Genomic DNA, 16212 nt, shown 5'->3' with positions numbered 1-16212 from the left:
TCAATATTTATGTAATTATTTTCCTAGGAAAGTAATTTTCTATAGGAATATAAATTTTGGTAACTAGACATCCCTTATGTTATAAAATTTCTAACTTTTTTTTTTAATAAGAGGTCCAATGGGTTATAATCTTCCCTTTTATTACATTCACGGTACAAGTGATTACTTTTTGATGAAGAGGGTTTGAACTTAATACTTTCCATCCCAATTTCTTTATTGAATATAAAAGATCAACCAAATTACATCTCATTGACTACAAAATTTTTAATTTGAGCACATTAATGATTTTCTCTATTATATTTACTTTTCTCTTATTTTTTTTTTTAAATAATTAGTTTTTTAAATGAACAGTGGTTCTGTAATGTATCAAAAATAAAAAAAATTCAAGGTTCAATTAAACCAAAAGCAACCTTTTGAATCCAATTAAACCAATTAAAAAGTTCAGGGAAAAATTTAATACTTCAACCTAAAATACTTTATAATTCTAACACACTTCCTCAGCCCACTGAAGAAATTTGTTGGGTTAGAGCATATAAGTAGACTTACTCTAAAAATTTAGGCTTGTAGGGGAGAGCTCCAACATAGAAGGTGACTTTTATCAATTAAATTATCTAACATCCAAAATATTCAATTAAGGTTACTTGTAAGCTTCATGGTGCTAATTATGGTTGCTTAAACATAAATATAGAAGGTGACTTTATCAATTAAATCATCTAAAATTCATATTTTGCTTAAATAAAATATTCAATTAAGACATGTAAGTTGTCTTAATTATTTAGTTTTATTTTTATTTGAGAATAAATTGACTTTATGAATGTTTATTCTTATTTATATTAGACAAGTGGCATTTTTAACATGTAGCATTGTGATTTTTTTAACTACAAAGAAGGGAGTAAAAATCCAGAAAGAAACTTAGTCTTCACGAGACCAAATAGTCCTCACCATATCTGCATCCAATAATTCGTGCACCAGAAGACAAGGGGAACCAACCATGAGCAGGCCTCAAGGATTCCTTAGAGCATCCTTAGCAATGGCATTAGCCACAAAGTTTGCCTCATGATAGATGTGAATAACTCTTACCTGCCATTGCCTGTTCATAAGATTTAAACAAGCCTGAACCAAATTACGAAGATGACGAATCTGCAAATGTCTAGAGGAAAGCATCTAAACAGCAGCATGAGAATCTGCTTGGACTTTAACACATCTCCACCCTCTATCCCATGCCATTGAGAGACCATGGAAAATTCCCCACAACTCAGCTTCAACCACATCACAAACTCCTAAACTAGCAGCAAAACCAGTAACCCAAATGCCTTCATTATTACGACAAATGCCGCCACACGCTACAAGACCAGACTGACGATTTACGCTACCATCACAGTTAATAGTAATCTAGCCCGTACCATAGCCTTCCCCGAAATAAAACTGGGGTCGGATGTTGATATCCATGGTCGTTGGATACAGGCAGCCCAGCCTTCTGAATCATAAGAGCATACTCCATAACTAACCCGATCTGAAGATGATCCGTCTTTGAAGAATTATCAAAGACCCTTTGTTATCTCTATTTCCAAATTCTCCAAAGCATAACAGAGAAGACTATATTCCACGCACATCCCCCTACCACATCTAGGCGATTCGACATGTTGCTTTTAAGCCAAGCAGTAAAGTCCAAGTTAAAGAAATCTGGGAAAAGTTGAATAACATTAATATCAATTTAGACTTTCTAGACATCTTGGCAATCCCTAAACACATGAATGAGCAACTCATTCTCCCTCCTACAACAAGAGCACAAAGAAATATCAGAAAATCGTATGCTATGCCTTTGGACGTTCGTCATCAATCGCCAATGAGCCACTTTCCATAAGAACAAATGAATACGCTGAGGAATCCAGAGGTTCCAAATGTGTTTCCAAATTCGATCTTGGGGGAGGGAAGAAAATCCCATTAAAATCTAATATGCAGACTTGACCAAATTAGTCCCCAGAGGGAGAAAATTAATTGATTAAATATAATTAATTAACATAATAATATTAGAGAATTAGTACATGTTAAATGGTAATTTATATAATTTTTATAATATGAAAAATTACTCGGTTCATAGAATTTAATAATGTGAAAAGTTATTATTTATATTAATTTCAAAATACATTAAATTAAAGATATTTACTTAGCTTTTAATGATATGATAAATTATTCTTTTTTCGATTATTGAAATAGGAAACACACAATGCAAACATAATCTTAATATTTTTTAATTCAAAAATAATCTTAATAAACAGTAAAATATTAAAATTAAATTAAATATAAATTTATATACAAAGTGGGGAAAGGTGGACCAAACGGTCTTAGGACATCAGCCTTACAATTATATCCACCCCTACAAAGGATTTCAATAAATATAATAAGAGATTCTGTCTTATAAAGCCACCTAATATTATGGTTGTTGACAGATACGTTGAAGCTACAAAACACACACATATTTTGTCCGCAAAAGCAAACATTCAATTCTCCTGTTACTAATTAAGATTTTGTCAATAATTAAACTGTCATCTATTTAATTAACCCTTACTACTATACACACACTAAACTAATCCAATATTAATTATACCATGATCTTTTTATGTTATGTCAAATAATAGAAATTGGTGTTATTAAATCCGGTTCCAACATTGACCTGGTTAAAGAATCGAGTGGATGGATCATTAGTATAACTAACGGGTCAATAATTTCATTATTAGGTAATTGTAATGAATATTAATAAATATTAATTTAATAGTTATAATGTAATAAAAATAATTAAAAATATCAAAAATCGGTCTAGATCAATCGGGTCTGTGCAATCAACCGGTTCAACCACAGATCAATTGGTCCAATTCTATTCTTTTTTTTTTCCATGGTTTAAAAGCAAAACCGACGCACTTTTAAAATAAGTTCACTGATTTTTCAAGTTGACCCGCGGAGTGGAGCTAGATTAAATAACTATGACAGAAATCCTTGATCAATCATCAACCCCACCATTAGCTAATCCATGTTGTTTGTCTGTGACCCCTTTTGTTTTTTAGCCAAATCCCAAATTGTGTTGAAGCAAGCCCATGTGCATTCTAGGTGGCGATACATTTTTTATTCTCACTATAATGTATGCATTTTTCCCACAAGAGTGATTTCCATAGGGTTGGTATAATTAAGTACAACCTCCATCGATCAATCAAGAAAATAACATGTTATGGACATTCTTTTTCATATTAAAAGCTGGGGTTTGTCATTAAGTGGAATAAATTGCATTATAGCTAAAACTTTTAAAACTACGTATGTCTAGTGTTACTTTGACATAGATTAATAAAATTTTGTTAATATAGTTAAATTTGTTAATATAGTGTTACATGATTTTGACATGTAAGATGATGATGAAGTTGTGGTTCTGGATGATGATATCCAAGTTTCCCAAACCGGTGACATGCCTCAAGTCACGATGTCCCGAAGATTAACAGATGAACTTGCAAAAAGATTAGTGAAGATTATGTGGATTTGAATTGGAGCAGTGACATACAACCTGGCAAAGTGATCCTAAGAGGATAGGTAGGGCAAAACTTCTGGCTAGCTTATAGGATGGCAGACCAGCTATGAGAAGTGGAATGTGGGACACATGAATGAATCGAATCATATATCGAAAATGAGAAAACTAATCATCAAAGTTGCCTTTTGTGGGAATGGCCTACAGAGTTTCAGGGTAAAACTTCAGGGATGGAATGTATATATATATATATATATATATATATAAAGAATAAAGTACATTTAAGTTCATATATTTTAATTAATACTTTTATTTTTCTATTTTCAAAAAATTATTATAACACCCCTGACTTTTCATTCATACTCATTGTTGGATTCTTTCATTTAGAAATTGTGCCTAATAATGATAAATTATTCAGTTTTAGACGAAAGGACCAGATAATAAGTTTGAATAACGTAAATTTTTTTAAAAATTGATGTAAGTTTAATTAGATTATAATTTAAAGATCCACGTGTATTTTGCTCTATCAATTAAATATCGGATTAATGCATGAATTTGACTTTTTTTTTATACTTGAAAAGTTCAATGAGCCAGAATAACATTGTGCTACACACCAGTGGGTAGCCCTTCCCTTTGAATAACATTCACCAAATTGGTAATAACTTTATAGTGGAGAGGACACATTCACCAAATTAGTGATAATTTTGTGATACAGAGGACTCAAACTCGAGACTTCTCACTCCCCACATCTTCGACAAGACGTGGGAAGACCAATCGTGCCACAACTGATTGGCATAAATTTGACTATTTACTTTTAAATATTATTCTTGTGGACTCTAAATTTTACAGGATTCCCATTATGACATTTCCCTTTTACATTTTAATAATAATTATGTTTCTCGCCAAAATAAAATGTGAAAGTGTAGGATCATGATTGAACCCTGTAAAGTTATTTCATTTTAGTAAGGGGCATGATTATTATTAAAATGTGAAAATGCACGATCATTATTAAACTCCCGCAAAATTCAAAAGCCACAAGAAATCGATTAAAATTGAAGTCAAATTTATGTATTAGGATATTAGATATCTTATAAACTCTAACAAGCAACAAGTGTTTGGATAATTCAACTAAGAAACGGTGAGAAAATTTGTTTAGTCGTTCAATTTAAATATTCAAAAACAAACTCATTATCCAATTTCTATTGTGTTCTTTTAGTCATGAAAATTTCATTATATTGATTGAAATCTTAGTTACGAAACCTGAGTATTTATTTATAAGAAAATCAATTAAATTAAAGTAAATTAATATCTATAATTACAATTTTCACTTATTAATAACAATAATAATGTTCTGTTTATCTCATAAATTTTGTCTTACTTTTTTTTTTTAATCCATCCTAAATTATTGTACTATTTTCTTTTTTAAAAAATGATAATATTTTAAATTTACTATTTTACCCTTATTTAATATATATCTTTGTCATAAATATAATAATCCAACTACTACATTATGATTAATAAATCTTGATAGAAATAAAATTAATATATTAACTTTTAATCTTCGAATAAAATTTTATACTACCATATTATGATTAATTAAATCTTGATGGAAATGAAATTAATATATTAAATTTTAATCTTCATAGAATTCTATTTAATCAAATACTTAATTAATTTTAAAAATAATTTAACATAAATAATTAAATTTTTATAGATATTAATATAAGCATAATATTAAAAAAATAATTATTATAATTTAACTATACTAATTAAATTTTATGTACAAGTTAAATCAAAATACAAATTGTGAGGACGAGAGAGTAAAAATAATAATAATAAAAAGGCCTAGTCATTGACGGCGTGATTGATGTACCAGCGAAGCCACGTGAGCGTTGTAAGAGAATGACAAAAACCCAAGCCCCAAAGCATTGTTACAGATCAACATCAATATTTGCAAACACTATTTTGCTTCTGGTCCCACTTTTGATGTTTGCCGCCTTTCGCCAGCTGTCTGATTTTCTCTTTTCCTATTTCACCCCTACAATGCCTTGTTATTTTCCTAACTAGCCTTTGCATGAGGCTTGAATTTATTATAGGTTATCATGAGATAAAAGGGCAGACAAAGTCATTTCGTAAATGATTTCAATATAACAAAAATTAATTATAAAATAAATTTTCATCATCTCATTTTATTCAATTTATGAATTAAAGAAAACAAATAAAATCATTAAGACATCATAAGTCTAAAAAAAATATCCAAGAAGTTGTTTAAATTTTTGAATGACAAAAATTAAAAATTTTATTAATTTATAATTTTTTTTTATAAAAATATAAAATTAATATCAATGTTGGTTGGAGGAGACTCTTTCTCCTTTAATGAAATGTCTGAAATTCGAGTCTTATGTATATAAATTATCATTTAAGATACTGATGGTTATAGAAAAAAAAGATTAAATTAATAATAAAAGTTAAATTACTTAATTTTATTTTAAAAATAATCTTTAATTCTATAAATTTTATTTTCAAACTAAATGATAACGTAAAACTCTAATAGATTCTAAAATTCATGAGATTTCACATTCTATAAATTCAAAGAACCTCCAAATGATAAACTTGACTGAAACAAATAATTTTGGTTTTAAAAAATTAAGTTTGAACCAAATAATGGTCCCTACTTGAATAAGCAAGTTTCAAACCTACTCGAATAAGCAAGCCAGCTGGTATATTTGGTAATTAAATAGGAAAACAAAGGGCTATTTAGTGCCAGCTTTATATATATGCCTTGATTAGTAGCAGAGATATATCCGGTTGGCTGTAACAGTTGCATTGAGGTAGACCCTTAACCCTTTGATTCCATATTCTAAATTACAGATAGAGTTTGATTGTTTTAGCTTAATTCTTCATGTATGTATGATTATTATTTTTTTGTGTATGTATACATATTTATATGTGCAGTTGATGTTTATTTTCATTTATACTTATAATAGGTATAATTAAAATTTAAAACCCTTTGTAAATCTTTGTCTTCTTCATATTTATTTTCTTGGAAAGATTCTCGAAGAAACAGCAAGAATCTTGATATATTGTATTTTTCTTGTGTTTTTTTTTTCAGATTTAATTAATTTCTTGAAGAAGGAAGGGAAAAAAGGTGAGAGAAATATGGGTTATTGGAAATCAAAAGTTCTTCCAAAGATCAAGAAAGTTTTTGAGAAAGACAGTGCAAAGAAAGCTGCTGCTGCTGAAGCTTCAAAGTCCTTTGATGACTCTAAGGTCTTTTTCTCATATTTTTATTTCATATATATACATATATATATGTATAGTAATTCATAGTATATATGAAAATAGTGTTTATTGTTTGTTTTAGGAAGACATCAACAAGGAGTTTGAGGAGAAGAAGAGTGAGCTACAACCTAAAGTGATAGAAATCTATGAAGCATCATCAACTGAAATTAAGGTTAATCTTATTAATTAAAAAAAAAAAAGTTAATTATATAGAAGGAAGCAGAAAAGTTGATTAAAGAAATGGAAAATTATATTTAATTCATTCTAATATTATTTTTATTGTGATTTTAAATTGAAACAGACCTTAATTAAGGAGCCTAAAGATGCAGGATTAAAGAAACATTCCTCTTTAGTTCAAAAGTTCCTTGATGACCTTGCTAAAATTGGTATGTATTTCTTTATAATAATTATTTATTATTATTATGATTATTGTTTTTGTTATTATTTTGTGATATTATTGTATGTGTACAGATTTTCCAGGATCAAAGCATGTATCAGAAGCATCATCAAAGCATGGACCAGCCTATGTTTCAGGTCCAGTTTTCTTCATATTTGAGAAGGTTTCTACCTTCATTGTAGTGGAAGAGAAGACGGCGGAGGCGGAGCCACCAGCTTCTGGAGTGGAGGAAACAAGTAGCAAAGAAAAAGAAATAGTAGTGGAAGAAGAGAAAAAAGAGGAGGTAGTAGTGGAGGCTGAGAAAACAGAAGCGGTGGTGGCAGAACCTGCAGCTGAGCCCACCACCGCCACCAAAGTGGAGGAAGCAGAACCAGCAAAGCCTTGATCAAGTAAATTATTATGTCATATTTGTGAAAATCAATTAATCAATGATTATATATATTAAAAAAAAATTGAAGATTTGTTATTCGTTATATGTATGTATGTATGTATATTTGTGATTTTTCTTTATTGGAAATTTGTTTTTATTTGTGTATTTTAATTTTTTTTTATTTTTACTTACTGTGATATTTTAAGTATAGGAAAGTGGTGGGATGGGTTACTTGTCTCTTCTTCTTTCTTTCCTTGTAATTCTTCTACCTCATCGAAAATACAATGGTCTTTTTCTCTCTCTTTTTTTATTTATTTATTATTATTATTATTATTATTATTATTATTTTTTTTTTTTTTTTTGGTTGTAAACAATGGTCTTTCCTTGTGGCAATGGTCTTCTTCTTCTTATTATTATTATTGTACCTTAGAACCATTTTGTATGTATGCTGACACTGACGCTACTGATTTTTGCAGAAGAAATTTTTGGTGTGGAGGCCTACAAAATTAGGGCTCGGCAAATTCTTCTGTTAATTGAAAATAAAATTTAACAGTCAGTTTTACAAACATAAATAAATAAATAAATACAACTAATTTTTGGTTTAACTTTTTTTAATGATTCGATTTGGTTTGATTTTAGTAATTAAAAAATAAAAATAACCAAATAAAAAATTATGCATATTTATATAAAATATATTTATTTAGTATTATATATAAAAATTTATTTTGATATATTCTATATATATCTTTCAAAATTTTAATTAATTCCATTATTTTGATTTTATTTTTTTAATTATTTCTAGAAGATTTGATTTTGATTTTCTTAAAAAAAAATTATTCTGATTTATGAAAATTCAAATCCTATTGTCTAGTTATTATTTCCTTTTATTTTTTAATTCAGGTTACTAACTTAGGATAATTGAAAACTCTAATCTAATTAAAGGGTAAGGGATGTATTAGATTAGGATTGTATTAGATTTTAAAAGAATTGTTGAGTCTGATGGAATTAAAGGATTTCTCAAGAGTTTCACAGATTCCACTAGAATTCTAGATAGAGTTTTTTATCGAATTAATGAGACTTTTTTTTATATATATTTTGATTGACTTTGATGAAATTATAATGATTTTTATATATCTAATCAAAATTAATTTTAGGACCTAATTGAACAAATTAAAAGATTTTTAAATCCAGTTAAAAAACTAAAAAACAATGAGGGACCAAAAAATGGGTCATCTTCTCTAGAATTATTTTCTTCTTCGTTAAAACCTTACCGCTATGGATAGTGAAAATTCTGCATTGGCCAGTGTCCTTGTCAGCCATCCTCCGCTCGTAGAATAATTACAATGTGGTCGGAAGACCACAGGCTATGTCCCTTACCTGGACACCGACTATTATGGGGGGCAAGTAGTCGGTTTGATTCCAATCGAATCGAATTGAGATCAAAAAATAGAAATCGATTTTTTTTTTCAATAGACCGAACTGAACCAATTAGTTCGGTCAATTTTGATCAATTTTTCCACTTCAATTCAGTTTTAAGCTCAACAGATGGATTTCTATGAAATCGACTAGAACCAAATAATCAATTCGGTTAAAATTGAATAAACCGACGATAGACATTTTTTGATTTAGTTGATCGAACAGAACCAAAATGATTATGTTCGATGTTTGGTCGGTAAGTTTGCACACCCCTTAACGACTATCTCGTTGGGAAATCGTAAGTTTAAATATATTTATTTTTTAGGTTAAAATGAAAATTAAAAAATGTAGACCTAGCACTCTAAAATCCAATAAAATTTTCAGGTTGTAGGATGAATTTGTGAATGACGCTTCTATTTATATATAACACCTTAAAATCCAACGAAATCAATAACTTTATAAAAATCTTCCAAATCAGTAATTTTTGAATACCATTAAAAGTCATAATTGAATATTTTATCAGAATTTTATAAATTTTATGAGAGTCTGAATTGAATACCACAAAATTTTAATATATTATAAAAAAATCTAGGTTGAATGCCATTGAAATTTTAAAATCTGTTAAAATCTAAATGAGTCCTAATTCAATACATCCCCTAAGACTTGCATGCATACACCATATGAGACCACCCATATATCAAACCAATCAAAAAAAGAATTTTTAAAAAATGTTATTTTTTTATTTTCCATGTATGGTCAAAACACCTGCTTTTGATTAAAAAAAAATTATTATTATCGGTTTAGCGTATATGGTAGCAAGGGCGGAGGGAGGGGGAATTGGGGGGAGCCCAAACTTTAGAATTTTTTGAATTTGCTTTATAATTTAGTATAAAAATTTTTTCCCTTCAATTTAGTCTCCTAATTTTTGAAAAATTTATTTTGGTCCCTCTAAATTTTAAAGTCTAGCTTCAGTCTTGTATAGTGTATCCATACGCCGGATGTAGATAAGTTCCACTTATATGTCTCGATAGAACATCCAATAATGAAGAGAAATTGACTAATTATTTATATTACATATGACTTTTCTAATTTCTACATTAACAAAATATATTCATATTATTTTCAAAACACTCTTTCATAAAATGAAATAACATTTCAAATTCCATTAAAAAAAGAAACATTTCAACCCACTCGCAAAATATTACTCATCCTTTTTCAAATTATATAATGGGAAAAATACAGTATGGTCCTTATGTTTTGCGAAAAACAATTAGTCAGTCCTCGTATTTTTAGAAATATATTAAAGTACCTGTATATTTCACTTCCTTCTGGCAAAACCATCCTTTTATCCAAATTCCTTCCTAAAAACCATTAAACATAGGTAAAACGGGTAGTCAAATGTGAGAGAATATAATTTTAATACAAGAATACCCTTATTTGCACACGTGGATAAGTTACTATAGTATTTGTTTTTAATTCATCTGAAAGGAGGGGTGGGCTAGGGTTTGCATTTTCCTCTGATTTTAGGAGAAAGAAATGAGCACCTCAAGCTCAGCAGAGAGTGGATGCAAGGGAAGGTTCTTCTACAAAGTGTGCAGATGTGGAAAAAAGGTAGGCATCTGCACATCAGAGAAAAGCAGAACTAGGAACAAACTATATTATTATTGTCAAAATAATGAATGTGATACCTTTCTTGGTTGGTGTAAGCCAGTCGATTCTATGGCTGTGACAAGCAGGAGAGATGGTGTTGAGATTGCAAGTCATCCAATTCTTACAAGTGAGAGTGATTTTAAATTTCAACTTTGGAATTCTATGGTTTGAGACTTGCTAGATATGAAAAATGTGGTATATCATTTAAAGGAGGAAAACAAGAGGAATATGGGAAAGATTGAGGGGATGGCTACATGTGTGAAGCTTTTGAAGATGGTTTGTCTTACTTTTATTGTTGTTGCTCTAGTATTGAAGTTGTAAAATGGTTGTTGTAGGGAGCATGGATTTTGGGTTGTTATAATTGTAATGTAATGACTTTATAAGAAGTAGCTATGTGGAGGTAGGTTTTATAATGTATGACAGTGATAAATGTTGGCCTGTAGTATGGTGTTAGGTGCATAGTAGATGTTTTGTCTTGATAGGCAGCTATTGGTATTTTAGGACTTAAGTTTTCAGGTTTTTATGGCAATAGCATTGTATGCAATTTGGTAGTTTGCAGTTAATGAAATCATATTTTATGTTTATGTTTTGGCATTCATCATTTGTGATTTTGTTATCAAAGTAAATCTCTTGAGTATGGTAAATTGCTTGAGGTTACTAAGTAGAGACAACAACTTGAAAGACATATTGCATTATCATTGAAGTAGTCATAATGTCAATGCAAAGAACAAATGATCATCTATGACCATGAACAAAACAATAAAAAAGGATCTAAGTGCATATATCAAAATGACATATCATCAATTTTCTCTAGCATTTGCAGAGTATTTATATAACACAAAAAAGAAATAGAAATCCAAAAATGCCAAAAGCATAAATCCATATCTCTAAATGCCTAGAGCAATTCAACAGCAGCATGTACTGCATCAGTATAATAAAAAAAAAAAACAAAAAGTAGTCTGCTGCAGTTCCTATACCATGGACAGATCCCCCACCATAAAAAAAATGCCATTTTGCGACCGATTGGCAAAAATCGGTCGCTAATTTCACTTAGCGACCGATCTGAGACCGATAGATATCGGTCGCAAAATCGCTCGTCGCAAAGATGATTGCGACCGATGATTTTGTCGGTCGCAAATATTTGTTGTGTTTCATTTATAAATTCTGTCGCAAATGGTCGCAGAAAAAATCTGTCGCAATTTTAAAATTCGGTCGCAAATTGTAAATTTAAAATTTTAATTTTTGGTAGCAAATCGGTCGCAAAAGTGAAAAAAAATAGAAAAAAATTAAATATTATTATGAAACCATAATTTTTTCGCACCTGTGAAAATTGACATATATACATATATATCACACACGTAATTCAAGAACAATATAAAAATGTAATTTTTATTGTACTGAACAAAATATCAAAATACAAATGAAAAACTAAAAAGGTCTAAAATCAAATCTACGCTGCTGCTCATCTGCAGGATTTGATGTCGGATCGCCGGGAGGAGTACCTGCTGGATGTGATGTAGCGCCAGGAGGGGTGACCAAGGTATCGTCTGCAGCATCGGGTTTAGGAGCCGGTAGTGGCTGCTGCTGAGACGTCGAAACATTTCGGTCTGTAGCAGGTGCAGGATCAGAGGAAGAAGTACCAGCACCGGGCTCACCGAACAGCCGCATCACATGCGCTCTAAGCTCTGCAATCTGTCTCTGCTGATCAGCAAGTTGAGCCCGTAATTCAGTATAGTGCTCGTCAGTGTGCTCAGGCTGTGAGCCTGCGCTGGCTGTAGAAGCATGAGCTGCTGAGCCGCAGTAAAACTGTGATGCCTGAGACCCGATGCCGTATACCTTCCTCTTCTTCTCGCCCCCTACAGCCTCGAGATAAAGCGCTACCTCGTCAATTCTTGACTCAGCTTCAGATTCATCGGTCTGAGAAGAAACAAGACGCTCTCGAGCTGTAGTATAATTCTCCTGAAAACAAAAAATTAATTAATCAATGCAATTGCAAGCTTAATTATATTGAACTTTGTACATCTTCGCAATGAGTAGAGGGTAAATGTAAATATTATTTATTGTTACTTACATTGACGCTCACCGCACGTCTGTCGACAAACGTATTCAGATTGTGGTCCTTCGTGTGAGTGTATGTAAACACCTCAATCGGGTTTGGCTCACGACCTAATTGTTTAGCCTGTAATGAATTTTATGCATGATATAATAATATATATAGTGTCCAAAGCAAAGAAGCTCGCATTATGAAATTCTGATTGGTCGAAATATCGAATGTTTCAACCCCATATTCCCATAAATAATTAAGTTCGGCAATCAAAGGCTGCAGAAACACATCAATTTTATGTTTTGGATTAGTAATGTTCAATTTACACTTATAACTAACTAAGGTTATTTCTATAATAAGGATAACTATATATAAATGTAAAATCACTAAGTTCATTTATTCAATACAAAGGTTATATATATATATATATATATATATATACACCTACTATAATAAAGGTAGGTGTACTATTCCACATATTGAATTTTTTGGAAAAAAATTCGGCAGCATTTCGGCACAACACAATCAAATCTCAAATACAAAGACACTTCTATATCATACCAACATTCTCCAAAGGCAAAATGGCCACTACTAGGCCTCCAATCCAAACTCATCATTCATTTAATAAAAACATATTTAAGAATAATAACGACAATAACATAAAATGAAGAAAAACATAGCCAAAACTTCTCAAAAAAGAGTTGCCAATAATTAAGAACATATAATAACCTAAAATTGCATTAAGTCTTTGATTATGTTTAAATTGCTCAACCGCCAATACCTACCCTGTCCATTATCTTTTGGTGCAAAATAAATGAATAAATTGTTCCAACTTTACTCTTTTTTTTCCTAGTAAATAGTCAGAAAGATCTCATTTCTGAAAAAAATATATATTTTTCGTTAATTTGGTTTATAGATAGACTCGTAAATTGGGTCTAAATAAGATGTTATCATGCACAAACTGAACAATTATTGAAGAAATTCGGTTCTACAAATTGAATTTTTCTGCTTCGTTATTATCCTTCATAGTTTTCATGAAGCTCAAGTTTGTGATTATTATATCTATATACATTTGGAATTATTTATAAGTTGTTGATTTTCAAATAGGTTTAGGTTAATTTAAAATTCCATCAACTCATAAATTCAATTTAAACTTATTTGAAACTGAAACTTGCCATCTTTATATTGAGACCGACAGTTTCAAAACTTTAATTAGGTTTAGGTTAAGTTAAAGTTCCATCAACTTATAAATTCAATTTTAACTTATTTGAAACTGAAACTTGCGACCTTTATATTGAGACTGACAGTTTCAGAACCTGGGTCACGGAAAACATAAATAAAAAAGTGTAATACTAATTTTTTATATTAGTATATATGAGCATTGAACTTGTATTGCATGTAGCTAGATAGATTACTATATATTTAATTAGATAATTTCAGATAAATACTACATTTTTTTTCCTTTTCTTTTTAATTATTTGGTTCCTGTACAATTACTTGTTATTCTGTTTCGTTATCTCGAGCAAAAGAAAAATGTATGAACGATTGGGCACTTAAAGAGATTTGATGTGGATTTGGGAGTATTACACTTTAAAAATTAGTAATTGAGATTGGAGAGTTTATTTTTTCAAATAATAACAATAACAATATTATTAATAATAATAATTATAACATTAACAATAATAATAATAATAATAATAATAATAATAATAATAATAATAATAATAATAATAATAATAATAATAACAGTAACAATTTTAATAACAATAACAATAATAATAATAATAATAACAACAACAACAATAACAATATTATTTTTCAAATAATAACAATAACAATATTACTAATAATAATAATAATAATTATAACATTAACAATAATAATCATAATAATAATACTAACAGTAACAATGGCTTACAATAATAATAATAATAATAATAATAACAACAACAACAATAACAATATTATTTTTCAAATAATAACAATAACAATATTAATAATAATTATTATTATAACATTCACAATAATAATAATAATAATAATAATAATAATAATAATAATAATAATAATAATAATACTAACAGTAACATTTGAATACAATAATAATAATAATAATAATAATAATAATAACAACAACAACATTAACAATAATAATAATAATAATAATAATAATAACAGTAACAATAATAATAAATTGCAAAAAACACATAAATCGCAAAAGAAAAAAAAATTCGAAAAAAAATAAAATGCAAATCGGTCTTACCTCAAATAATGTCCAAACGGTGGCGAACGGCGTTGAGGAGTGACCGGATCTGCAATGGAGCGGCGGTGACGGCGTCAAGCGGGCTGGAGCGTTGTCAGGAGGGGTTGGAGCGGCGCTGCGGACGAAGGAGAGGAGAGGAGAAGGAGAAGAGAGAAAGAAGAAGAAAGAAAAAGGAGAGGTCGTCGCGTTTAAAGCCCTAAAGTTTGCGACCGACCAATCGGTCGCAAATTTTATTAACATCAGTCGCAATTTTTAATCATCCGACGTCGTTTTACTACGCGACAACATTGCGACCGATTTGCGACTTAAGACGTCGGTCGCAAAAAATCAGTGGCAATTTTGTCGCCAATCGGTCTCAAAACTTATTCCTATTTTTGACGCACGCAATTTTGCGACAGAAAAACACTTAGTCGCAAATCGATCGCAAAATCGGTCGCAAATCCGTAGTACATGGGTCGCAAACTGAAAACCAAACTCGCGGAAATTTTCAGCGCTAAAATCTGTGACTGTTTGCCTATAAGTCGCAAATCGGTAGCAAAATTGCGATCGTTTTAAGTCCGTTGCAAAAATCGGTAGCAATGTGGCATTTTTTTTATAGTGCCCTGCATTTGATTCAGCAGTACCCCTTGACTGGCGCTGAGATCCTTGGCTTGAGGGAGCTGATTGTCTGCTCATCTGCAGACCAAAAAAATACCAACAATAAGAAAATCACTAGCTACTACTCATATGGAAGAAAGAAAAATGCAAAAAAATATAAAAATATACCTATCTAGTTGGAATTTGAGATCAACACTTTCTTTTATTATGGCCCAATTAGTTGTAACTCTTACATCTGACAATGTGTGATCTCAAGCTTGCTGTAACTGCAGACCCTTCTCCCTCTTGTCTCAGCCTATTTTTCTTTGACCTACCCACATCCCTCTTCATTTGAGGAGGCATGATTTTATCATTTTCAGAAATTGCATCAAATTTTGACATAGGCAAACAGTGGATCACCTCATTGTATGCCTTCAAATAATAGGAAACAATGAATAACACATGACAATAGTCTTCCACCTTGTATCTCTTGTACCAATTGCCAACATTACATGTTTGCATGGAAGTCTAGATTTTTCCCACCATAAGTAGGTACATGTTCTCTTAATTAAATCTACTGCAATGTAACACCCATTGTCCAATCTTGCAAGATCAGACGGCGGATGCCACATTCGGTGCCGGAGGCACCATCCTAACTAATTTATAAATCATAATATCATAAATCATGAATTGGAAGTGATTA

At 30.2% G+C, this 16212-nt stretch overlaps 1 protein-coding gene across 2 annotated transcripts; it reads left to right on the top strand.

The window, feature by feature from the left end:
* Positions 1–6189: 6189 nt before the first annotated feature.
* Positions 6190–7862, top strand: LOC105647211 (plasma membrane-associated cation-binding protein 1). Of its 2 annotated transcripts, none has more exons than XM_012233219.4 (5): positions 6190–6342; positions 6624–6781; positions 6876–6965; positions 7095–7179; positions 7265–7862. In XM_012233219.4, exons 2-5 carry the CDS (start codon positions 6671–6673, stop codon positions 7573–7575), a joined length of 597 nt encoding a protein of 198 aa, XP_012088609.1. In that variant the 5' UTR covers positions 6190–6342; positions 6624–6670; the 3' UTR covers positions 7576–7862. The 2 variants fall into 2 exon arrangements, with proteins under 2 accessions (XP_012088609.1, XP_012088610.1); XM_012233220.4 differs by lacking the exon at positions 6190–6342 and adding an exon at positions 6347–6415.
* The last annotated feature ends 8350 nt before the right edge of the window (positions 7863–16212 follow it).

This window comes from Jatropha curcas, chromosome 10, assembly GCF_041381405.1.
Source record: "Jatropha curcas cultivar XTBG-Jc1 chromosome 10, XTBG_Jcur_1.0, whole genome shotgun sequence".
NCBI classification, from domain to species: Eukaryota; Viridiplantae; Streptophyta; class Magnoliopsida; order Malpighiales; family Euphorbiaceae; genus Jatropha; species Jatropha curcas.
This window is presented reverse-complemented; position numbering and strand designations above follow the sequence as displayed.